Source organism: Dinoponera quadriceps, unplaced genomic scaffold, assembly GCF_001313825.1.
Source record: "Dinoponera quadriceps isolate SergipeBrazil2010 unplaced genomic scaffold, ASM131382v1 scaffold1070, whole genome shotgun sequence".
Classification (NCBI taxonomy): Eukaryota; Metazoa; Arthropoda; class Insecta; order Hymenoptera; family Formicidae; genus Dinoponera; species Dinoponera quadriceps.
In genome coordinates, this window is record NW_014555341.1 from 729968 (window position 1) to 757131 (window position 27164).

The following is a 27164-nucleotide window of genomic DNA, read 5'->3' on the forward strand; positions in this document are numbered from 1 at the left end:
AAACTGACGGTTGTTGGAAACTATGAAAGCCAAGTGCGCTCCTAGAATAAATCGCTTTTATGCATTATGTACCTTACGCTTTGTTGCCGAGAGTGTTCCAAGCTAGATGCCTCCTTTTATTTTCACCTTGCGCGGGGTAGCGTGCGAAAAATTAAATTCGCGCTTCCGGTCAAAGTTTACCGAAAGGGATTCGCGACCTTTTATCTTGGCACTTAGTAGATTTACTCGCTCGGCTAATAAATCCGTTTAGCACATTCAGCGCCGCCGAAGCATCTGGCATGTCAGCGGGATTCACCCCCAATTTGTCATGACTGATGAGGTGCATTAGAATTCCTACCGAGTTTTCAACATATGTTGCCGACCTTGACAGTCGTAGATTGACTCATAAGTTTTACGAGTGCGCGAGAAGCGGGTCGTTAACTGCCGGAGGGGACGAGCGGCGTTTATGGACGCCGAAATTATATCGCGCGATAATGTTGATTAATATCGTGAAAATAATGGCGCGACGATGCGGTTTACAGCATTGCCCGAGATAAAACGGGGACCTCTTGGGGCGTCCCGTGCCAGTGTCTAAATTTAACCGAAAGTCGCTCTTCCGATAAACGGCACGCGCTACCAGATCGCGTCTGGTGCCGAAAGTGCATTCCTGTCCTGTTAGTCCTGTTGAAGATCGACTCCAGGAGCACGCCGCAATCCCTTGCCGCAGTACCGTAAATAAATCGGCAACGTTTACGCGTGTACGCGGCAGATGTTACGGACGCATGTCGTTGCTGGGCACTCTGCTCTCTCTCGGAAAGAAAAACACAAGAGTTTGGAAAACATCGACCGCGGCGGCAGTTTCGAGAGAGTCAAATTGCGAGTCGCTTTGCAACGTTCCACTAAGCCGAGAATGAACTACGCCGATGAGTTTCATACGCGAATACGGCGTAACGTGTTCCACGGGAGCGCGATTTCGTTCCAACCTTTTGTGGATCTTTTGCAGATGCGAAACAATATCCTATTGTCAATTCGCTCTGTGTACAAAGGATTAAATGAATCGTTAACGAAGTTACCCGAGACCGCTCCTAATGAAATTATAATCGCGCGTTAATCCAACGAATCACGGTTGTAAAATAGCGATAAAACTTGCACGTGTAACGTTTACAACAAATGACGGTTGATTATTTATTATTCGGAGTTGTTATCGAAATCCCAATCGACCGAATTATTGCTTAGTGAATCGTAGTAACGAAAGCTCGCGCGAATTTACCTCGCAAATTTGTACGCCGGAGATATACCGTCGCGTAAAATCCGTATGTGAAATAAACCGTAGCGCGCGGCGACATAAAGCTCTATCACCATTTTAGCGGAAGTTTACGTCATTATTATTCCCTATGTGCGAGATTCAATTACGTCGGCCGTTCTGAAAGGGTTACAGATAGCTGAACAAAGGCGGACTTGCTGCAAGCACATGCCCATGTGATGGGAAAATCACACTAGCTTCATCGAGATAATCGTGTTTCGCAACATATTGATTCTATCTCAATAAAAAGCGTGAATAAACTTTTCAAGCGATGTTAAACAACGAAGTAAAATGTTAATCGTTCGCGAAGTCAACGAAGTAAAATGTTTATCGTTCGCGTTAATGTTCAATTTTGTACACAGAAAAAAAGTTAGATTCCAGTAATAATTATTTCAATACTCCTTAGTAAATTTTTACTCGGATTAAATGATATCTACATGATTCAAGGAAAATTTACTTAATTCAAATAAATATTGGCTAAGGAGTATTGGAGTAATTATTTATTTGAATCTAGCACATTTTTCTGTGTATATGAAATACATCGCTTCACACTTTGCATGAACGATGCGTGTGTTAAAAGCATGTTAAAAATAACATAAAAGCTTCGGAGCAATTTTCTCGTTTGTTCGCGAACAATGGATGGGATCCTGTTTTATTGAGAAATCGTAAAAAAATTTTACCATATAGAACCATCGTACGATATACGTTTTACCTTTTGTGATATGCAAATTGACGCGACGGTAGAAACATGAATATGTAAAACGATATGTGTTAGCTCGAGAAAAAAGAAGAGAAACGCAAGGACATCTACTTGCACGCGAAATAGAAAAATCGACGGGACTACGTCGGATTTCAGCGAGAGAAAAATCATCGAAAACACGCAAGATAACAGGCTATTGCGTTTTCAGCCGCGTCATTATGCACTGCACCGTATCCTGTCAACGGTCTAACGACCTCCGATCCTATTTCCCGACCTTTCATCGGGACGGTTAGACGTGGAACACGCGTACAACGTTTCTTGCGCCGATGATGACTGGCAGCTGCAGGATTCTCAAGGATCCGTCGTGTCTCTTTTTATTTTTTCTCCCTTTTTTTCTTCAAGTGGCCGACCCTCTTAACCTTAAACCCTTTTGGCGGATGCATGCCGCAAGGAGCGGTTACGAAGGGTGGGAGTGCCCTTAATGGAAGTTTAGTTAAAGCGGATGGAAAATTAACGTCCGGCTGGACGAGAGGCGAGATTAATCGTCGTGCGTTTAATATTCGCGTCGTTCTCCACAGAATTTTCACGGTGTCTCAGCGAATAGGGTTTTCGTCCGCGTGCAAATAACATGGAAATTATCCAAAAATGCCCGCTGCGCGTTGCTTTACAATTTTTAATTCTGTCAAACTAAGCACGGCTCTCGTTATACTGTTTATAATATTGAATTTTAATGCCGCTGCAAAAACACGCGAGAGACAAACGAATCCAACGCGCTTCCTCGTTACTTCCAAATCACGCACTTCCAAATTAATGATGTTTCAGTTATCATACGGCTATTGCGGGCAATAGAGGTGCAATTACGAAGAGGTAAAAATCCAATTTCGCTGTGCTTCCGAGTCAGAATCGCGTACCGCCGAGAGAGAATTTTATTATTGGTACGCGTAGCGGGGAGAGAGGACATACGCGCGACACGCAAAACAACTTCCGGCAGGCGCCGGCGGAACATAACTCACAACACGGCGAATTCAAATATCCGGTGGTAAAAATGAGTGCAGGTCGCGACCGAACGAGCCGGCCGGTCGCGGCCGGTCGTGTTAAAACGTCGCTCCATTATATTCCGGCGCGAGTCGACGACTTTTACGAGCGCAGCACGAGAGCGCTCGCGCATGCAGTTATCGCGCCGTTACATCGTCGAGTTACATCGCGGAATTACGTACAGTCGACGGGGCATGTCGAGTGCAGCGCGACTTATTCGGCGCTAGGTAATTGCGACGGGAGAGATCCGTCGATTGAGACGTTAATTATCGAAAGATCAACTGGCCGTTTCTCGATCCGCGCCGCGGGACTCCCGGCAGGGCTAATTAACTCGCTGCGGCCGGTACCTTCACATTGCCGGTAAAAAGCACCGCGGATTAATCACAACTGGGTACATATATTGTGTGTATGTGTGTGTTTACACACACAGGGTGGGACAATAACTATGTTCACCTGGGGTATTTCCGCTGTTTTTAGAGATATGAAAATATTTTAATTACGAAAGTTGTACAGTATCAAGAGAATCGTAATACGCTAGTAATAACTTTTCTGTGGGTGGAGGCGCTTCGGAGATTTGAAGTCAACTCCGTTTTTTTTATGCATATAGCACGCTATATATCATTTTATCCTTATTTAGTGAATGTTCAGACGACTCCAACGATCTATAGTACAAAGTCATTCAGCATTAAATAAAAGATTCAATCAATTCTCAATTATTCTTGTGTCATAAGTGGTGTTCGAAATGATGTCCGTTTGCATCAATGCAACATTGCAATCGTTGAGTTACAAAAGCACTTCTTACTATTTCCGGACAGATGGAAGTGACTTTGAAATTTCCGAAGCGCCCCCATCTACAGAAAAATTATTATTAGCATGTTACGACCCTCTTGATATTATACACATATAACTTTCGTAATTAAAATATTTTCATATCTCTAAAAGTAGCGGAAATATTCTAGATGGACAAACTCATAGGACAGATTCTACATGAAAAAATAAGTGAAGAAGTCTTAGTAAATATATGTCCTCAAACACAAAGTTTCTGAGATATAGTTGCCGCAGTATCTTAGTTTTAAAGAAATACATTTTATTTATTAAATCGTGTTTTATATAAATAAGTAACTAAATACATACTGTTGTAAAAATTATTCAAAATATCTGCCTCCCTTATCAATGCACAACTGACATCCGTGGAGCAAAGATACACGTACACGTTCGAATATTTCTTCATTATTTCTAACGTCACCACATGCCTGTTGGATTTTTGGAAGCAGTTCATTCAGTTAATTTACAGAAACATCCAAATTAATAGGTGGTATTTTCAAAAACAGATAAAAAGTGTTGATGAATTAGCATTCTTAACCCATTTATCGTGGCATATTTTTTTTCCATTGTTGTCATCTTCTAAAGGCTATATCTTAAAAACCAAGCTTTCGCGGATATATGTTTTCCAAGATGTTTTTACTTATTTTTCAACGTAGAATCTGTCCTTAAGTTCGCCGACGGAGTTCAGATACATCTTGTATATATGTGCGACGAGATCGTCGCTGTCATCATCGTCGTCTTCGCCGTCAGTGGGAGTCTTACAAGCGATACGGACCTCACCTAAGGCGGCTTATTTGCGAGCGGGTTAGTGACTTCTCTTTGCATATCGCGGGTAATCTGGTCTAGGGGTCTGGTCTCCGGCTTTCAGCGAGGGGGCGACTCTCACGCGCTATCAGTCACTCTCTCGGTGTAATCGTTACTCGCGGGCCGCATGCGCTCCGCGATTATGACGCTTGGTAAATTACGCACGGAACATGGCAATACTATTTATAGTCATGGCGATAATGTATTTGCGCGCGAGCGCGTTTCCACGCGGCGGAATACGTAGTTAAAGGCACGGCGAGTTGTTAAGCACGGCTTAACACTTAGGATAACTGCGGGAGATACGGCCGCTCTTAGAAAGAATGGGCCGGCCATGTTTCACGGAACTAATGACTCCGCAGTTCGGAGACAAAATGAAGAAGTTTTAATAAACGCACGCGTTCTGTGCGACCAAGTTGCCGCGTTAACGAAGAGGTTACACGGTAATCGAGTTATTCGATGTGGCAATAAGCAGCATCGCTAATTGACGCCGCTCATTGCCCACGTGTAAACACACCGCGTATTCGTGAGTAACGCGGCTACATAAATTAGCAATCGTAATAACAATCGCGGTCGTAGTTCAGTTTGAGCGTAGAGGAGAAGTATCGCGTTATCGCACAACCTTCGCAGCCTAACCGAACGTTACACTCGTTATCAGCCTCTAGATTTTGCTTCTATATTATTCTAACGTGTGTTCGTGTGGCCTGGATCATGACAAAAATTACTATTATTAATATAACTACGTATTGTACATTATACAATGCTGTAAATCTTTGACATTATCGATACGAGATTGCCGATACGCGAGTTGCCCTGTTCAGTCATCCGTTAAAATAAACGACGGGCAACGTGCTCTTTTTTTCGTCTCGGGCTCTTATTACGTAAACGAGGAATTTCCCGGGGAGGTCGCCGATATCGATGCCCGCGCGCGCTTAATCGACGCTAATGTATTAACGATGTCAAACTGCAATCGCACGCACAATTGAGCCCGATAATTCGATCGCGCGTCGCATCTTCAGCGGAGAGCGGCGCAAGTAGGAATTCATATCTTTGAGAAATATACATATACATATGAGTAATAAGAAGTTCCAATATCCGGCTGTTAGATTTATCAGTGCGGAACCGCGTCGTGTCATTTCAAATAAATATCACCGGGAGTTCTCGTCACGCGGATTCGTTTTATTATAACGCGCGTCATTCCAATTAAGGAATGAGGCATTTTTTCCTGACTTGCTATTACCGCTTCTATCTGTAATCGTGACTCTCTCCCATTCGAGATGAGATGTATCATAATGCATCATATCCGCCTGAGGTCTGCTGACCGCAATACTGATTCAGGGTCGTAATTGCCTAATTAGGTCGGCGGAATAAAAAATTGGATCATCGCGGGCTTCTGAGTAATGTACGCACATCGTTGATGTCACCGTGTCGATTTGACCGACGTATCAGCCGTGACCTTCTCCGCAAAGACGAATTCGCGAATCAACCGAAAACAAGATTAGCGCGAGACATTGCGACAGACGGGCCGACGTGAACGCGGTCACGTTTTACCGGACGCGACAAAATCTACGGGGAAAAGACGCGGTCCTTGGAATGTTAATTTATGGTCTAACCGACGGACGTCTCATTATTTTTCCGAAAGCGCATTTTGCGTCCCCGAGCTCTCAACGACGATGTAAACACGCGCGGGAGCGCCCGCTCGTGAGGCATCACCGCAATCGCAACTACTTTAATGGAGCGCCGTAAGTTGCCAGGATGCATTATTTGCGGTTGCTATTTCATTTCGCGGTATTGCACCGAATAGAAGATGCAGCGATTGCTCGACAACGCGGTCGTTTCTATTCGGACGGGCCCTAAATCCAACCGGTAAGGTTGTTCAACACGCTCGCTGTCGCGTGGGTTGCATACGCTTCACGTTAAATTTTCCGTTTATGTTATTTAAATATAAAACTCGTCATAAAACTTATATTATTTATCATAAAATATGATGTGTAACAATGTGTATTGATGCCGAAATACCGTGTATTCCGCAATTATCACGTCATGGAGCGCAAGCGATAATAGTTTTTTAGGTGTTTCTCGCATTTCTTCAAACAACCATGTTTGTTCTATGGCGCATCTTGAACGTCATATATTTGTCTTGCTAATGATTTCAGCAATCTTATAAATATTACAACGCATATGCTAAAAGTAAAACTATCAGTCTCGATAACGCGGGGAATGTGAGCCACGCGGCATGAACGTCCAAAATTAGTCGAAGGATCATCCGAGGAACGTGTTAACAGCGCTACACCCCCGCGGTGTGCAAATAACGGTCACGATTCATTGGATAACGGTCACCTAGGTGGATTTTTAAGAATCCGTAATCGCGTATGCCTTCATTCTTCACCCATTCGTTCCTTCATTTCATTCACCTCTCATTTCTCGTCCTTGTGTCAACGTATGAGCGCCACGCCGGGCGCGGGAGTTACGGAAAGAACGGGAAATTAGATTGCCGCGGAAATAAATTCTAATCCCGTCTCGTCGTAACAAACGCCGACGCTAATTTCGCAATTACGTATTCGTTGTCTCCCCGGTTCTACCAACAGCGCGCGTGAGAGGCCAGGAAGAGATCTTCATCTGCCGGTCGCGGATGGGGTGACCTTAATCCCCGAACGTCACGTCAAACATCCTTCCGCCGCCACCGACAGGCGGGAGAGTTAATTCCATAAAAGACAAATTCGCGTCGCCGGGAGAAATTCAATTTGTGTGCGAGTTTTGCATAACGAGTACGCCGCGCGGTGGCCGCGTACATAAGCCCGATAGTTTCTCATTAAGTCACGCTGACCCAGAATCAGACCCCACAGCGCGAGCACAATGGCACCGTCGCCGGGGGTAACCACCCTCACACGACTGCTCGACCGGTTCAATTGGATGTATGGTCCGCATACCGATAGTCTCGCGGGAACAATGCTGTGCGTAAACCTGTATGCGCCTCGTAACGTATACGCGACCCGAGCGGTGACGCAAGCACCGCTCTGTGACGTGGTCGATGCGCGACGATACGAGGGTAAAAATTCAACTACGCTTCGGCTTTTTTCCGTCGTATTTTTTTTCTTTTTCAAGATCGTAAATGGCTCTCCGCGAGCTTTCTCGGTGGTAGTGTTCCATTATGCCGGGACGAAATATGCGCGAGTTGAGTTTATAAAAAAAAAAACCCGCGTAGATTTTCTACTTGAAAATCGCGGAATTTCGCGCTGAATCGACGAGCAAATAAATTTTTTAGTCACGCGAGCGTGACTGGACAAAACGTCCTTACCGAGTTCATCGGGCGTAAACTCGGCTGGTCGGGGCAAGTTCGCGTCCTCGAAGACGCGATTTTGTAATCGCGAATATTCCGAATGACGCTGCTCACGTTATCGACGGTCGACATTGAATGCATGCCCGATGCACGTATCCACGCTCACGTGTGTGATGCACGCATGCATCGTGCTCTGTGTGAGCCGAACTGTGCCTCAACCCCTGACCTACATGGACGACGGAATCTCGAATGGTGGTTGATATACCCGGGAGAGTTTCAGGATCCGGTTCAGCGCACTTATGCGCCGAGTCGCGTTTGCACGGGATTTGCAGCGCGAAAATATATATATGTGCATGCATATATATATATATATGTATATATCGGCGTCTCGTCGCGTTTCACGTACCACCGAGATAAAACTTTATTGGCCTTTCGAGGAGAATGTCACCGGTCTAAATCTCACAGTGCGCAACTTACCGCTCAACAGTTCGTCCCGACGCCGTGTCGGAAGAAATTGTTTCGCGTTACCTTTCGTGAGGTACAAAGTGCTGCGGTCGCGTGGGAGTGCAAAGTGCCGCTCGTGATTTCGCGATACGTGTACGCGAGATTAGGAGAGAAATATTCGTAGAGGGATAAAGTAAATTCTGCCCGCCTGCTTCGGCGACTTCACCTGAAAGTCGCCGACGTTTTTGTGTTTCGTCCACGAGTTTGTCTACACGCGAATGTAAGATCCGGTGTAGGTGAGGTGCAATTAAAATCTCAATGCGCCCTAATCAGCGGACGGTTTTACAACAAGCTGTACACGCAAGAATATCGAAATAGCTGCCGACTGGAGAAAGAAAGATGCCATTCATCTCCTCTCGGACTTCCCAGTAAACAAAATATCATTAACACAACGTTATTATAATGATATTTTATAACATATAACGTTTTCAAATATATAGATCTTAATGTTATGTGCAACGTTATTGTTAACAATATTTGATCCAAACGTTAAAAATAATATTTCTCACACTATGATTTTATTATTTAGGAATATTATATTATTAAATCAGTTTAAAAACATTTGTTATTAAATATTTTCTAACTTATTGTGAGAATAAAAAGTTCCTAGTCGAAAAATTCGTTGAAAATCTACAAAGTGCTTTTTATAGGTCGGATTTGATCCATATGAACCTTGTTATTTGAGAGTTAATCTGAATTTGCAAGAAGTACTCACCGTGACTTGTTGATTAGTCGGACTAGGGCTAGGGCTCGGCGTAGAATTTGGCGTGGAGAGCTCCCCCGACGCTGGAGAAGGCGAATTTGGAGCGATACTGCCGACGGTAGGAAACGCTCTTGCTGGATCGGCTTGCCATTGTTTATGGATCTGTTGCGACGTGTCTCGGAACCGCGCGCCCTAAAAGCGAAAAACGCGCGATCTATTATCAAAGCTGACAAGAGACGGAACATTATGATATTAATATTAATACAAACACAGGAAATAATGGAACGTAACGATACTCTCGAGCAGTGATGCGATTTTAAGTTTCGAGGCTTGCTAGCGTTTCCCCTCCCCCTCCCCCCCGCCCTCCCCACACACACAAAGATGTTCTATCAATTCATGTGAGAGTGTGTATATATCTAGCGAACGAACAGCGAACGCAAACTTTCGTTGTTACATTTTAGAAAATGCATATGGCGTAACAAGTTCGAACAGAACATTTCGGGCCGATTTGCTCATAAGATGGCTTATGAGATGGTTTTGAAGAAAGTTCGTGCACGTTTAGACGCGAATACACGTTCGCTGTTCGTTCGCTAAATGTATACGTACCTTACGTGCGATGCACTATCGCACGAATAGACGGAGCTTTCTGATGCGTAGCGGAGAGACGCTGGCAAGCTCAAGCTCGAAATCGCATCACTGCTCAGATAACATCAAGACATCCTAAGACTTCCTAAAAACGTCTTTTAGACAATAAAACATCTAAAGGATGTCTCTGAGACGTATTTTCAACATACGTGCTATTTGGGTGCTCTCGAGTCGACTCATCGCTTCGAAGGTCACGCCATTTTCGAAATAATGTACATAGATACGCGTCGCACGCCCCACCACGCAGTCTAGCATAAGTGGACCGCGACACTGGCCCGTGTCGCACTCTACTTGAAATTTTCGTAAGTTGGTTACAGTGGTCATGGGATTCGTCACGTCACTTCGCGAATGCGAACGTTAAGTCGGGAGCATCATATGTGGTAGAAGCATTCTGAATTTTAATCCGGATCTAAAATAGGTGTGGTAAGCTTTCGTCTTTTTTAAGCATTGAATTGTTGCGTAATTTCGAACAAGAAGCGTCTAATATCGCGATTCCTAACGCTGGGAAATGCCTTTAAGACGTCTTATGTCCAGATTATTAATATTTTTGTATCGAATTCTTATCGTCTACTCGTCGAAACTTCTTTATCGTTATACGTAATCAAGAAAATTATTTTCTGTTTCAAATTCGGAAGAGCTTGAAATAATAATGAGGGCAGTTATAATTTCGATGATTATGGTCTCATTCTCGTTTTTATTATCATGGTTTCAATTTAATCGATGATTAATTCAACGGTATTGACCAATCGCGGTGGCCAATTAGTTGAATTGATCAATGTGATTGGTCAATTTCGTCGAGTTAATCGTCGATTAGATTTAAATCGTGGACGGTAGAAACGCGCAATATAGGTTAATATTTATTTGTCGTACGACGAGTTCGCCGAGATGCGTCGATTGAATAACGAATTCGATTATTGAATAACGAATTCGTTTGATCACCGGAAGAAACGTTCGGGAACCTAGAAATCGTATTCCTATCGTTTTCTCTGAGAACTAGAATTCTGGTAACTTTTTATCCGATAACCAATCAACATATCCAGATTCGTTGACAATTCGAGTTTTTATGTTTTGTAGTTTCTAACTGCATTCGGTCGTATTGTTTCCATTTAAAATAAAGTAAACAATAAAAGATATTTTGTACTTGTGTTAAAATAAGATAGAAAAAAGAAGAAAATAAAAGAATAAAGTTCAGAAAGTGCAGCTATACAGAACTTAACGGGTCTTTAGCTGAGGTGTATGGAAACGGGGCTAGAATGTCATGCGTTCGGATGTTAGCCAATAATAAGAAGCGAATTCCGGAAACGAAACGGACATCATCATGAACATGGGTAGGAGAACGATTCTTCACTGTACGACCTTGGTGCTAGGATCGTGTGCGAAAGGAGCATGCTGGTATTTAAAAGGTGATCCGTTTCATTTTTTTATATTTTTTCGTTATTTTCATAACGAATATCTCCGTATTCTCCTGATTCGTTGAAACCGAACTGTTCCTCTATCGTTATAACTAAGAAAAATCATTTTCCGCTTTCGATTTTGTGAATTAAATATGGAAGCATTAGAAAAGCTGTTGCATTCTGAAGTATGTGAACGCAATATGGAGGATCTGATACGAGCAGAATTGTCTTGAAGATTAATTAATATATTATCTTGTACTCTTCTATTTAATATTTTGTGATTTTAATACATCTTGATATATAAAACATTGAAATAATTGATAGATTATTTCAACATGTGGAATGCAGTAAACACTGTCAGGATACATATTAAATAATTAAATATGTGAAATATTGATAAAAGTAATAAGAAATATTAATATTACAACATGTATATATCGGGTTGGGGAGGGGAGGGGGGAATTCTCACATACAATTATATATAGAAAATTTTTATATATAGACATATTCTATATATGACCTTATATATAATTATATCTAATTATATCTAATTATATATGGAAATTTTTTCCCGGGTACATATGGAATAATTAAATGCATCGGTTTTTACATGTGAATTATTAATCGACTAAAAATAAAAAAAATAAAAAAAAGCTTTTCGAAATCGTACCACATGCTGAATAGATACTATTTCTTCTTTAAAGTTCCAAAGATATCAGGTAGAGAAACCTAAAATTAGGTTTTTCTACCTGATACTGCATCACTTAGTTTGGACCGCACTAATACGTGACTTTTTCGGTTTCTGGTTGAATAACTTAGGATCTTAGCGAGGGAGCAATATCGATATTTATTTAACATGTGACGCTGTTTGGAAGCTGTTTTCTTTGATTTTCGTACTTATTTATATCGATATTTGATTTTTACTGTATATGAGAGATAAATATAACCCCTTGTGTGAACATAATTTCTACAATCGAATCTTGTATTATTAATACTTCTATCACAAATTTTTATCAAATAAAAATTATATCTTGTTTCAGATATGAAAGAAAACTGGTGTGAAGGCAACTATAATTTCGGTGGTTATGAATGCAGTACCGCAGGATTCGGTTCGGGCCGAGCGGGGTCGGCTTGAAAGTATGTGAATAGATTTTCTGCATTCCCCTTCTTCAATTTCTGCAATTGGAATTTGCGATATAATTATTAGAATAAATGTTGTTTTATGATCTCCAAGAGCTATATAATATACTTTATATATTCGCATTTATCCATGATGTTTAATTGTAGAAGCTAATTAGAGCCACTATATTTTTTTGTTCAAGATCTATAAGCAGAATATGGTCGACCCTGGATTGGTGATATCTTGGTGAGTGAAGAAAATGTGTATTTACAAATCATCTAAAAAGTGATAAGTAGGAAGATTTATGATGATGAACAATTGTAGAACTTGTCAAAATCAATGCGATTTATTTTGCTTAGATTTTTGCATGTTGTATCTTGTATATATGTGCTATATACGAAATATGTTGTTTAAAACAATTGGCGAATCACGTCATCCAAATGTCTATATTATCTAAACATATTTACTCATATAAGTGCTTTAGTTTTTATAATTATTTAAAGTTATAAAATTATTCATAAGCACCGTATACTCATATATAATTATTCATACTAAATACCGTATTTATTCAATGTGATTTTTCAATTGTTTTGAACAGTAAAATGCGTATCAGATTGCGCCAGCATTCGCGAAATTTACGAGTATTTCGTTCGCATTGGCGGATTTCGCGATCGTCGTGATAATAAATTTTCTAAATTTCTCGTACGTGTATTTACATCGCAATTACGTTTCGTGAATGTAAACGAAGCTTGTTAAATTCAACATTGCGAATATAAGTTTTGCTACAGCAAAACAATCCAACGCGTGTAGTTTATATATCTAGTAATTATTTTGTTCGCGACATAGTTTGAACTGATTCTGTGATCGTCGAGATTTCATTTCTAATTTTTTATAGAGTTCCTCACGCGCTCAAAATACAAGTCGAGTAAAATGGGAATATTTTCATTTATTCTCGCGTTACAATTTTCTTCGTTTTAGAAAATAGGAGCTTTAAATACTTATGATTATAATTTGTTTGCGTGCGCGATTTCTAATTTCTTATTTACTATATTTACGTTTGCGTCCGCGCGTGCGATTACGTCTTAAGAAAAATGCAAATTTTATTACATTAGCATAAATGTTTCGGAAATATTCCGGAAGAGTATACTTTGCAGAGATATTGCGAAGTAATCTTTGCGCAATATCGTGGACTTTGTAGTGTTGCGAAGTTATGGTGCGTGAGAATATCACGCAATTTGTGATTCTTCATCTGCGTACCGCGTTTACGGACTTGAAGATCGGTCTGGAATTCATGTCGTGTTTCCTTTGCTCGCTCGCGAATTTTAATTTCATGGTTCTCGTTGTCAATTTTTTTTTTATACGCGATACGTGCTGCGAGTGTGCACTGAAATGACACTGTGAATCGTCGCGAACAAACTCGATGGAATTATTGTTGGACTCGGTGTGCATATTTATCGTTTGCTTTTCAAATTAGAATTTGCAATCGAGAACCTTGTCTGTTGACAAAGTATAAGCATCCACGGAACGTGATGTTTTCTTTTTCCTCGCGACCTTGTTGAAAGCGGTGTGATCTTCGATTCGCGACTGTTTACACGTAATTCGCGACGCGCTAATGCATTTTCGAAGTATTTAAATTGATCGTGTTTTTCGCTAAATCGCTAAACGTTATTACAATGATCGCGGTCGCGAGTGCAATACAGTACAGTGAAGAGAAGAGTGATTGACGTGGGACAACAGCGAGACATTACGAAGGCTGGACACAGGTCAGATGCAATCGGGATGTTACGGTGGGTTTCGTCAATGGACCTAGACGGCTGGACGTCGTTGAACATCGATGCGCAATGGTGAGCGCAAAATTCAAATGCTCATGAGGCTTCATTTACATATGTTTATGTAGATGCATGTTTATGTAAATGCAAATCGCATTGATTTTCGATGAGAAGAAAGACTGTTCTCTCAGTTGCTGGAGTTAAAAGAAAATTATGAAACGTTTTAGTTCTGTTTCTTCAGAAGATCTTATATAACTAAGAGATCCTTACAAAATCTCGTAACAAACTCTTGCTAAACTTAAATTCTTGCTAACTTATGTACGTTTCTTTCTTACATTCTGCGCAACGAACAGCTCAAAAAATTTATTGCCAGCTGGCTAATACACTGGGTTCAAATTTTTACGAATTCAGAGAATTAAGGGACTACGTTCACCTGTGAGGCTTGAAAAAACGTCTAATGTTCAAATTTTTCTGCTGACCACATTATTGATTTTATGAAAATGTCCTTTTGAAGAATGATTTGTTATACTTTTATTTATATTTTATATGAAATCCATTACAAAAAATGTATATGTAATGCTATTATTACTACTTCCAAGGAGTTCTTCACTGTTAATCGGTATCTAAAATATCTCGGGAACTGTTGGACTAATTTAGCTGTAGTTTTACATAGATATTCTTAATCAGATTATCTAGATTTTGTCGTAGGATTTTTTGATATCTTTTATAATTTTTTTTTAGCGAAAAGAGGAAAAATTTTTTGGCGAAAAATCGAATTTATGACTCTGAATGTTAATAATTTTATCAAAAATTAATACTTTAAAAATCGACTACGATAAAGACTAAACAATCTTACTAAAAATACCTATGCAAGATTGTAGCTAAATCAGTTCAATAATTCCTGAGATATTTTGGGTATCAATTAATGATGGCTAACTTCATGGATGTAATAACAATGTTATATATCAACTTTTTATAATGGGCTTCATGTGTAATATGTAAATAAAAATATCATGAATCATCCCTCAAAAGACCACTTTCATAAAATCAATAATGTGGTCAGTAGAAAAATTCAAATATTTCAAGCTGCTCGGGTATACGTAGCCTCTTAAGAGTCACTGATGTGTGGTAACGCGCGAATACGGCGTCTAGTTGCGTACAAAAAGGGAACGATCAAGCAGCTTTTTACATGAGATGCAGTTATTGCGCTGTTTAATTCCATCGGGGTGAAAGTACGACGATTTCTTTGCGCGTCAATGCGCGCGCGGCCGCACTCGCCATATACATGGTATCATAAGCAGCGTGTCATTATACGGCAATTAATATGCGTACGACGCGGGCCGCGCTGCTGAACACTTGCATCCTTGAAGAACTAGATCGTTTGGATCGTTTATGTCCGCGTACACGTCACATCAGCCGATGACACAGTTCGATTAGTCTCGGATATTTGCCTCTAGACAATTGTATCGAGATCGATCGCCTCGCTCCGCCGGTTCGACAAGTCTAATTAGGATGGCGAGTCAACCTACGCGATCGCCGTAAATAAGGCCGCATTCCTGGCTAAATTTTACGTTAATCCGAAATACCGTTACTTATTACCTGAAATACACCGTTGCTCATTAGTAGTTTCTCGTGTCATTCCATGGCGCAACGATATCAGTCGAAGCCAAACGTATCGGGTTATAGGTGAACGGAAAACTCGAAACGGTAGATTAGATGGAAGAAATGGAAATAATAACTGATAATATACTGACCGAAAAATAATAGAAAAAAATAGAAACAAAATTAATAGTTAAAAAACCCACATTATCTTTCGAATGCTCCGACTGATGGCGATACTTCAATTTCAATGTTGCGTTATTGTGTTTAACATACGTTACCACCTGCCCCACACACGGGGAAAATATGTGTGTCGACCGTTCACCGTGACACACGTATCCTCTCGTGATTAACAATTCCATAACGACTGATAAAATGACGAGTTAACGGCTGTGTGCGGGAGTTCGTAGACCTCACGTTCGAACTAGGAAAGATCGCGTGCGCGTCTGCGATTCTCCAGGAACGGAGAAGCTGCTCGTGGACGCGATAATTGCGCTTATGCAACGCCTCACCGTAATAGCAATTAGCGTCGGGGGAGTATAATAGAGGCCGTATAAAGTGGAATCTCGCGAGCGAGCGTGCTCCGAAACGCGGTGCTGATCGCGCGTGCACGCTCGCGTCCGCACGCAGCCTTTTAAAAGGTTCAAAAGCTCGCGCGCGCACGTGCGCGCCAGCCGGGCCCGTGCGCGGAGCCGGCGGAATTACCGAGAGTCAATCTAAAATTTTTCACCCGTGTCAAATCGGCGCGCTCGATTGCCACGGCCTCAGAATTAATTTCGCGAGGAATGAGGCTAATTTACATCCGCTACAGCGTTCCCTTCGCAATCGCGGCCGCATTGTATATAATAATATCTCACGTCGCGCCGTGTAATCTTCCGTAAGATTGCCACGGCGATTAAAGGATGCATTTTTCGGGAGCCTGTCTTACCACACAGGCGCGCATCGCGCGTGGTATTAAATCTACGGCGACGTGTACGTGTCGGTCAAAGTGACACTCGCGGAATGGATCGGTGAGACAGTCGGCTGTTTGTATAGTCGCGCACACACAGTGGCAGCTCTGTCTCCTCGCGAAGTGTTTCGGAATGTTCAGGTTCGTGAAACGATATTACTGATCAAGATCGGGGACGTTTATAATTGTCAATAGAGGAGAAAGTAATATTATGCTCCTTCCATTTACATTTTGTATGATAATTTTGTTAATAATCAATATTTTTAATTGAAAACTTCACGTCTGCATTTGTCAAAGTGTTGTTCAATCGATTCTAGACTCAAATTAATGAGATATTTATTATTTGGGACGTTATTTCTATAAAAATGTTAAAGTGTACCTTGAAAACGTTTTTTTTCCTTGAAATGCTCAAAAGTAAAAATACGTTCTAACAAACGCCGGCTATTATGTATTGGCATATTGGCGCCATTGCGTAACTACAAACAAATGATTCCATTAATAATCGCTAAAATTTGTTACCTAGTAGTGGAGATATTAAGAGGAGCCATAATACTTTCAAAAGTCACACCATCTTCTCCTCTATGTATTGAATATTGGGTGGTCACTGATGACTGACACTGTAACTAACTATCGCGTCTTGTAAAGTTTCATATGAAATGTAATTAATTAATGCATCTAAAAATTTGACTGCACGGTCGAGAAGGAGTTAATAAAAGAAAATAGAAGATCAGGTGATGCGATAGCGTCTCGCGTCAAGAACACATATGTAGTGTCTCGAATCATATTTATTCACCGTATTTTTAGTAATTTGATTATTAATTAATCCATCATTTTAGTGCAATCAATGAAAATCAGCACGGCGCTCAACGAGTCGAGTATAATTTTACACGTTACGCACGATAATTAATATCACATAGAACACATATGTAGTGTCTCGAATCATACTTATTCACCGTATTTTTAGTAATTTGATTATTAATTAATCCATCATTTTAGTGCAATCAATGAAAATCAGCACGGCGCTCAACGAGTCGAGTATAATTTTACACGTTACGCACGATAATTAATATCACATAGAACACATATGTAGTGTCTCGAATCATACTTATTCACCGTATTTTTAGTAATTTGATTATTAATTAATCCATCATTTTAGTGCAATCAATGAAAATCAGCACGGCGCTCAACGAGTCGAGTATAATTTTACACGTTACGCACGATAATTAATATCACATAGAACACATATGTAGTGTCTCGAATCATACTTATTCACCGTATTTTTAGTAATTTGATTATTAATTAATCCATCATTTTAGTGCAATCAATGAAAATCAGCACGGCGCTCAACGAGTCGAGTATAATTTTACACGTTACGCACGATAATTAATATCACATAGAACACATATGTAGTGTCTCGAATCATACTTATTCACCGTATTTTTAGTAATTTGATTATTAATTAATCCATCATTTTAGTGCAATCAATGAAAATCAGCACGGCGCTCAACGAGTCGAGTATAATTTTACACGTTACGCACGATAATTAATATCACACGTAGAATTGCTCGAGGATACGCTAAAAGTCGATCTGGCGGCAATCGCGCGCGCGCGCGTCACGAAGAAATTTATGTTGCGAGCTATTCTGTGTGTATGTGTGTGTGTATGCTCCAATAAAGTCTCACGATATACGTGAGGTGTGAAAGATCGAATGAGGGCGCGCTCGTGTGCGTGTCATGCCGATCTTACGAGCTCATATAAACGTCCGCGATCGAGACTAACGGGCCGCGGTGATTTAGCCTCCGTCTTTCATGACTCCGCGCCGAGAGTGATCCAGCACGATCGAGATCGTCAGATACGTCCGTGGCATTCACGTAGCGATCGGGAGGATCTATGCGGAGGAGGTCGACTACCGGATACGGTGCAGCGGAACGCGTGCGGGCCCCGCGATCGTTTTCATCGTAAACAAAGGCGCGGTTTAATGGCGCTTCGGTTAAATCACGATTTAAAGCAGATAAAGCATAATGTTGCGAAACGAAACTCTCCCGACGCTGTTATTCGTAATGAAGCGTGCAGCTCGTATTGTGACGTAACGAAAATTCAGGATCTTCACACTGAAGCCTGTTAGACACGTTTACTTAACGCAAGGTCCTCCTCCGCTTCGTGCGTTCTATTGCAAATTGTATTTTAACGGAGGCTAATCCGGACAGCCTTATCTTAAATCGACACTGACGTTCTCTGGTTTTCACGGTAACATGCGAAATACCAAATTCCAATTTGCGTTCATGTGCTATCGAATTTTTATAAATTTGTAACATCATATTGTGGCTAAATTGTCATTGCATAATAGAAAGACCTTTCTGATCTACTATTTCTATTTAAGATTTTGAGAGGTATATTTAATATATGTGTCCTGATATACCAAATTTAGTTATATTTAATATTCCCAGTATAGGTCGCTCAGAACGTGTTCTCTTTCTCATGTGAAAAGACATAGAATCTATTATAGGAAATTTAAATTATTTAATAGAAATTATTTAATATTATCTATAACTAGAAATAATTATAATAATTTGATGGATATATTTGGTACGCCATTTCCCACAAGGACGTTATTTTGATTTTGATTAGGTAGATCTGCATAGTCTGTCTTCATTTCTTTTTCACTTTCCCCTATTTTTTATTCTTCTCTCTTTTCTGATATTATATTTTTTTATATTTTGCTTTTTCTGTGTGTATAAATTGCTCCAGGATCGATACTTATGCTATCTAAAGGGATTTATTTTCTCGTCAAAAAGACGAAATAAATAAATAAATAAATCAGTGAGGCTGCAAAAAAATAATACAAGCAACTGTATAAATGATCGGCAATTCTTAATTCACAACGTATAATTCTGCAGTGACTTTTGAATTTTGTTAATACGTTATGTAGATTTTCACATGGAATAATAATGATCACGATGATGATTTGCATTACCTGTCGCCGGGGAAAAGGATTTTCCACTTTATCGGTAAATCGTCCTTTTTACACACTATCCAGTTGAAGAGAGAAAGAGAGGAGGCTATCGCGATCGCTCGATAAGATCGACCGTTATCTATCATGTAATCCCTGCGCGAACACGCGCGGCTGACTCGAGCACGCGGCGGAAATTGATTGCATCGCGGTAATGCCACGGGTACACGATGCAGTTCCGCTTTTTGTTTCCTCCTATCCGCGGGAGGGCCGCGGCGCGACGCCGCCGCCGCGAGCATCGACGTCATCTCGCTTGCACGCGGCGTCGTCGTCCCGCGTCTCCTCCCGTGGATTAAACGCTTCGTGAAATTTTTCAGGATCGAGTGTCCGTCAGAGCGTGGAAACGAGCTCTTGTGCGCGAGAGTTCCACGGCGATGTATATCGAGCGCGGCGCGCAACGTTACCCGACAACCGAGACGACATGCCGGGTTTCTAGTTGAGGTTTTGCGGGTGCATCGGGTGTTCTTGGAATTTTGTTGTAATTCGAAACGCGCCGCCAAGCGAAACCATGGCGGATCTCGCGTTGTGGCATTTTGTATCTCACGGTACGCGCTTTTTGCATCGCCCCGACGTCAAAAGAATGCCGTTGTCCCCGAAATTTTTTCCCATGGTCGAACCGACATCACGTCATCGACCTATCGGCAATTTGAGGAATTACGGTAGAATTTCCATTTTGTTTTCGAAAGAATTTAATTTGCCGAATTTCAATCGGTAAAAGCTACGAAAAAGTGCAGAGCGAAGCTCTTATTGGATCGAGAAAGAATTTTATATCATTCTCTCCCTCTTTCTTTCTCTTTGGTTGCGTTCCGAAATTCACTGGCAGTATTAAAAATCTATAGTTTGTGTTACGTATACTATGGATTTTCAGTACTGGTTGTGAACATCGGAACGCAGCCTTTCTCACAAAGGCCGCGTCATGCTGTGCTTATTATTCCCGCGTCATTAAAATTAAACACGCTTGACGTGCGGACGAGGTGTTGGCATGCCAATCGGCTCGGTGTCTACTCGCGGCGATGCTGAACGCGCGTCGGAAGAACTAATCGCGCGATCGCAAAAATCGCGAGGTGCGGCCGCGGCGATCGCGCCGAATTGAAGTCCCTTCGGCTCCGATGACGCGCGCGCATCTCCTATCGAACGATCTTACCGCGTACCTCGTCGAAGAGGTCGTCCAGTTCTTTCCGAGGTATCTTGGCCTTCATCCCGCGGGCATTCCTCGCGTCGAACTTCCCCGACGTCTCTTTATCTCGGCACCGCGCGGAAGAGACCGAGCAAGAAGAAGAAGAATCGAAGTGGAGGACGAGAAGGCCGCGTTTCCCTTTGCTTCTTCAAATGTCACGAGCCAAGCCCGTTCTCCCTCGTTTCTGTGGATGCTCTCGAAACGCGCCGCCCGTTCTTAGACACATAAATAGTCGATGACGCGCGAAGCGCAAGAGAAGGTCGCGCGATAATGGCCGCGACGGCGCGCGGCCGGTTTTGCACTCTACGTCGTCGTCATCGGGGATGTCGTTGTCGTCGTCGCAGCCGGTCACGTCGGTCCATCATTCATCGCCGCTCGCTCATCCTCCGCGCAGCCGGAGAGTGCACATCGGGTGCAGCTCGTGTGAAATCACTTTGGCGTGCGATTATGATGCTTTCCACTTTTCTCTCGGCGGTTTTATCGATATCTTGTCCTTTCTCAATAATCGATAATCTCTATTATTATTAAAGAAAATTACGGATGGCGAGGATATATATTAAATGTATTAATATTATGGTTTATTAATCATTTATACGACCACGTATAAATGGGGAATATTTTTCGAAAAATAATTCAATATACAGGATCTATCTCGGTAATTATTGAATGCGAACGCGTGTTTAAACACTGACAACGCTCACGGCTCGATGGTACATTCAGCGTGGAGATTTATTGGCTCATTCGGCAAACCCGCAGCGTTATTTCCCCCGCGTCCCGACTTCAACGTACAAATCCACGCCTCGAATTCGCGTGACTTCGTCGATAAACCGCGAAATCCTTTCAGGAACTTTGAAAGCGACATCAATTCGTCTCACGTGTTCGTTCGCCGCGCGAACCGCATACCGACATTTGAAATATTTCTCACTCGAAATAAAGGGACGCTGCGACTTTGCAAATACTATTTGTACTCTTTCGTTATCTTTTTTTTTTACAGACAGAGAGCTCATTCTTCCACGAAAAAGTCGTACAGTTCGATTGGTAGGCGTGTTATTGTTAAAATTAATTATTTTCTACAAAACGTCGATGAGAGTGTGAAGATCTAATTCGAAATAATACTTTTTCCACGAAACTGCCTCGTTTAAGGGAATATTTTTATTTGAAACGTTGTTTTTTGTGATTCTTAGAAATTTCTTTTGATAAAACTGTAAGACGTACAATTTTGAAGTCTTCTACAAATATTTATCTACGTTTTAAATATATACAGTAATTTCTATACATTATTACCTTCAGTATTAATAAAGTTATAAATAATTTGGCGCAGGGCTATGAACAACAATTTTATTTGTATAGTTGTCACGACTCCGAACAAATTTCAGAGGCTTAGAATATTTGAAATCATGACAATCAATCTTTCGCGTTCAGCTAACCAAATTATTTATAACTTTATTAATATTGCAGATAATAATGTGTCGAACTTCTTGTGGATAAAGTCTAGATAAATATTTATGCAAAACTTCAGAATTATACATCTTGTTTTTACAAAGATACTCCTAAAAATCACCTGCCAAGCCCAGAAACGCTTCAAACGAGAATACTCCCTTAATCGGATCGTGTTTGCGCCATTGAGAATCAAAATGCGAAGGTGAGACGAAAGAAAAAAAGGCTCACCCTCGCCACGAACTGTGACGGTTTTACGAGTTGGAGCACTTAGCCCGCGGGGAAAATCACTATTTTCGAGCTCTCATCCGCGAAACGTAACTGGTTTTACCGGGCATGCCGAATTATCGATGGCTCGTTGTTCCTCCATCTCGATCGGCGCTTTCGCATCGAGCGTGTTCCGAGCGCTTACTGGATTTCGCGCTACGGTATCGACGATATCGGGTGCATGAAACGTGTGGGGTTTCTCGGTGACAACGACGGAGGGAGGAGGGAGAGAACGGCGACGGCGATGTTCTCACGACGTGCACGCGGTCTCCTATCTGGCCGATTACGATCTCACCGCTTCTTTTCAGGATGCCGCGAGGATTTCCGCGTACCATTAATCTCGCGAGCTAATGTTAATGCGAAAATGTTCAGTCGACGAGTTCCGCTGGGGTTCCCAACGGCCAATCGTCCGCTAATAAATGTTCCCCGGCCTGCGCACTACCGTGCATAGATAAATGCGAGTTATGAGTTACGCTGGTGGTAATAATAATAGTAAAAGTCGCCGTTTCCCGCGGGAATTCGCGAATTACGACGAACGACGCTCGCGCGCGTTCCGCTCGCCCGTAACGGCGATTGTGCTCCCCCCGCCCCCGCAATTTCGTTTACACCTCTTTACCGGATGCGAAGTCGAGAAAGTAGCCGAGACTTCGTCGGCTGACGTCGAATGACTGGAAAGAATATCGTTCACGTTCAGCGCATTAAACCGACCAATCCGCCCATCCTTCGTCGCGCGTAAATGACACTGCACGCCCGTTGCACTCGGAAAGATGTCACCTCCAGCCGTTCGAAGGCAGCCTAGTGAGATAATCTCTCCTGGCTCCGTCCCCGCTGGAACATTGCACGTCTGTAATAACTAACGATATGTTTACTCCGACGTAAACACCTCCCGCGAAGCTATTCAAGCGACCTATCTGGCTAACATCTAAGACCCGTCATCGTCGCCGGCGATCCCGTCCGACGAGATGACTCGACCCCCGCATTTATCCGTCACCGGTCTCGGTTCGTTAGACAATCGAGGGGAGAGAGCGTTAAAAGTCCCCGCGTTCAATCTGCGGTCCTCTAATATGTCGGCGCGTCGGCTTTCTGTTGCCGGTATTTAAGCCTCCGACGGCCAGTGCGCTTTAAAGCACGAATGGACGGGCGGACGGACGTGGTAGACCACGTGAGGGTGAACGAGGCCGGACGTCTCGTTCCCTCTCCTCCGCAGCATCGCTTCGGGGAGGATAAACGACCTCGCGCGAGCGCGCGAGAGATCGAGATTATACCGGCAGCGAAACCCCGACATTTGTACAGCTCCGATTTAACAGCGGAACGCGTCTTTTTTCCCGCCGACCGAGTGCATTGTAATCCCGGATGCTCTTGGTTGTGTATTCCCGGCACGGGAATACACAACCGAGAGAAATATTTTTGGAAGCAAATAACTGAATAAAAACTGAGTGTAATTTCACCTCTCCCCGTGCGTGATAACGGAAAGAAACGGGGACGGATATCTGTTTCGCGTAGAGTCCGGCTTGGAAAATGTCGATCGTCCTTCGAAAGCGAGCCGAATGTCGGCAAAAAGTTTAAGACTAAAATCGCAGCTGGAAAAACTTGGATATCGGTTAAAAGAAACGCATGGAGTAATTTTTATTTTAAAAATGTTAACACGATAGAATAGGACCATAAAGAGTTAAAACAGTTATTATAATGCTATAAATAAAAAACAATACATTTACAACAATATTATACATAATATCAGCCAAATGTTTCAGTCACATTAGATCTTCTTCAATGATAATAAACACAATATTATATAATATAATAACTGTGTTATACAATATTATATAATATAATTACTGTATTTATTATCACCGAAAAGGGTCTAACGTTATCGAAACGTTTGGCTAATATTATGTATAATATTATTGTAAATGTATTGTTTTTTATTTATAGCATTATAATAACTGTTTTAACTCTTTACGATCTTATAATGAGATTCTTTACTTTTCTCAGAGCCTTATTAATTCGTTTTTATTTAAAAATTAGACGCAAGGAAGACAGAGAGAGAGAAAAAGGCGAGTTGAAAATTGGAACGATCTTTTTTACATTCGAACACTTACACAGAGAGTATGATATAAATAATAATATTAAAAAAAAAGAAAAATCTTATAGAATCAGAGGCAGGGCGAACCGCTTCGTTACTGGCTAACGCCGATAAATCCGATATATCGCTCCTCGTTAAAACAAAAATTGCCAACGGCGGCTTTCCATTTTCTGAACAAACAAGTCCGGGTGGGAGATTGGAGCAAAACCACACTGTCCACGTCGGCTCTTCGTGCCCAGCTGTGTGCGGCCGTTGCCGCTGTCGCCATTTGTTCGCGAAAGAAATTCAGGTTACATGTCTGCTCCGCTTCGTGCTCGTGCTACGAAGTCTCCTCTTTAAGCTATCGGGCCGCGCACGTTTCGCGAGCATCGGCCAAAGGATACTACACCTTAAGTACCGTTTCTCACGGTGTGCTATCGGCCTTTTACGAGCACGTATGTATGTACACGCGACGTTACCGGGGTCAACAATAAACGGGGATTTCCACTATTGCGACGCGACGGAGCGCGCGACATGACAGTTCGCGAGAGAACGAAATATATCGTGTTCCCATATTTAAATGCGAATGTCGATTCTATCGCGAGACACGAGGCGACATGACGGAACAAAGTGCTACAGCGGTTTAATCCAACGAGATTATCGCCAGTGTCCCGATAAAGCGCCACGATGCCCACGTAAAATTATAACAGGGCGAGATAATGTCAGTTTCAATTGTTTTTGCATCGATAACGTTGAGGAAAAACAGAATCAATCTGGTGGTTTGCAAGCAATGATAAACTTAACGAATTCTTCGTACTTTCGCAAACAGGCTTAATCTTGAATAAAAATCTACAATTTTTTTTTTCTGTTTTTCTTAAATACATAAATGTTACAATAAGTAAAGAGTGATGAGCGAACTTTCATGGCCTTGTCCCTTTATCGTATCCTTTATTGCAAGAATGATGAGGCCATCGAGCATTTATGTTTCGCGACACAAATCTGCATCCCGATGGATGTTGTATATGGGTCGTTATTGTCCCAGCAGTATCACGTTTCGCCGGGACATTGGTAACGAAAAGGTCAATTGATGACTCTAGTGGCCCAGAAAGGTCAGGCGAGCGCGGTATGGAGCGATATATTCCGTACAAAACGGTACTCCAAATCTGACACGTGCAATATCGATGGCGAGTGCTCAATGGGAAACATTTTCTAGCGAGATCCGCATTGTTATTATTGCTATTATCGTCATTATCGTTATTATCTCTATGACGCAATGACAGGTAGCGCCGACTGTGACGTAAGATAAGCAAACAATCATCACTCTCACGCATCGCTACCAACTTACGCTACGTGTCGTTGAAACACGTGAGAATGATCACGCGGAGAGAAGACGCGAATAAAGAAGCCTCTGTACTTTCCTCCCGTGTGAAACACTGTCGTAGCAAAATCATCAGTTTTTCAGAAGGCTAACTTATAAACGTGTGAGAAAAATATGCATTTAAATCCTCTCGAGGTATTAAGCAAGACATTTAAATAGGTTTTCCCGTTGAATAATCCTACTTTCCTTGTACAATTATTAATTATCTATGCGTAACGATTGTTCTATTTATTGCTCGTTAAATCTCCGAATTCAAAATTTTAGTAACCGTTGCTGAATGTATGAAAGGACACAGTGCTCCAAATAATAACTCATGACAGTTCGATATTCCTTAATCTATAATTAAACTTAGAAACGCGGTACGCCAGTTTCGTGAACCGATAACTTCCTCCTAACGCAGTAACGTCTCCTCAACAGTAATTCAAGATTGCCACCCACGCGTCTGCTACGCATCAGCATTGAAGTATGGCTGAATGCATAATTCCCGGTCGGTCGATAACCAGATAGATATAATCGAACTGTATATTTTCGATTAATTCCGTAAGTTCCGATCGCACCACGTAAGTCGACAAGCAAGTATCTATAAGCTGTATCTAGTACAGCTGCATAAATATTTGCGCGCTTATGCTATTTTTTGCAGTTTGTACATGCGTGGTGTACAACACCTGCAATCACGCGTGACATACATATATACCTTACGTTTTTGTTGAGTATAAGAAATTAATTTGCAATGTTGACCGACGTAGTTCCTGCGAGATGACTCGATAATAACGTCCGTAAGAAATATGTTCGTGTGCGTTTTTAGTCTTTCGAACTTTTGATATTTATTACGCGGTCCAAAGAGCACGCCGGTATGCATAAGCAGATAATGGATTAACAGTAATTCTGAGTCGATGTATCAAATTATTTTTAATTAAAAAATTAATTAAATTCGGCTCAATAATCGGGTTTTTAGGTGTTACGCATTTTAATATTTCATTGTTCAATTTTTCCACTTATGAAGAAATTGTAGTATATTATTGAAATGTAATAATATGTAGGGTGGACGGCGTAGATAATAATTATCGAGATATTCCTGTATATAGTGGCTGAAAATTTCCGCTAATTTGAGTCAATATTAAATAATGTGGAAGCTCCGAGAATACAGACGCGATGACTCATTCCGGATTACATAACGGTGTAAAAATTCAACGTCTGTGCGAGACGACAAACAGTAACGCAAATTCT

The 27164-nt window shown here is 41.6% G+C and overlaps 1 protein-coding gene across 9 annotated transcripts in view; it reads right to left on the reverse strand.

Moving 5' to 3' along the window:
- Nucleotides 1-27164, reverse strand: part of LOC106743888 (tensin-1) — a 210094-nt gene that overhangs the window by 75802 nt on the left and 107128 nt on the right. For 6 of the 9 annotated variants that reach the window (XM_014618136.1, XM_014618135.1, XM_014618138.1 and 3 more), the window contains one exon: nt 9143-9322. In XM_014618136.1, the coding sequence (XP_014473622.1) occupies nt 9143-9322 (180 nt within the window). Of the gene's footprint in view, nt 1-9142; nt 9323-20767; nt 21309-27164 lie in introns of all 9 variants that reach the window. The other 3 variants (XM_014618141.1, XM_014618140.1, XM_014618139.1) reach the window with 3 other exon arrangements.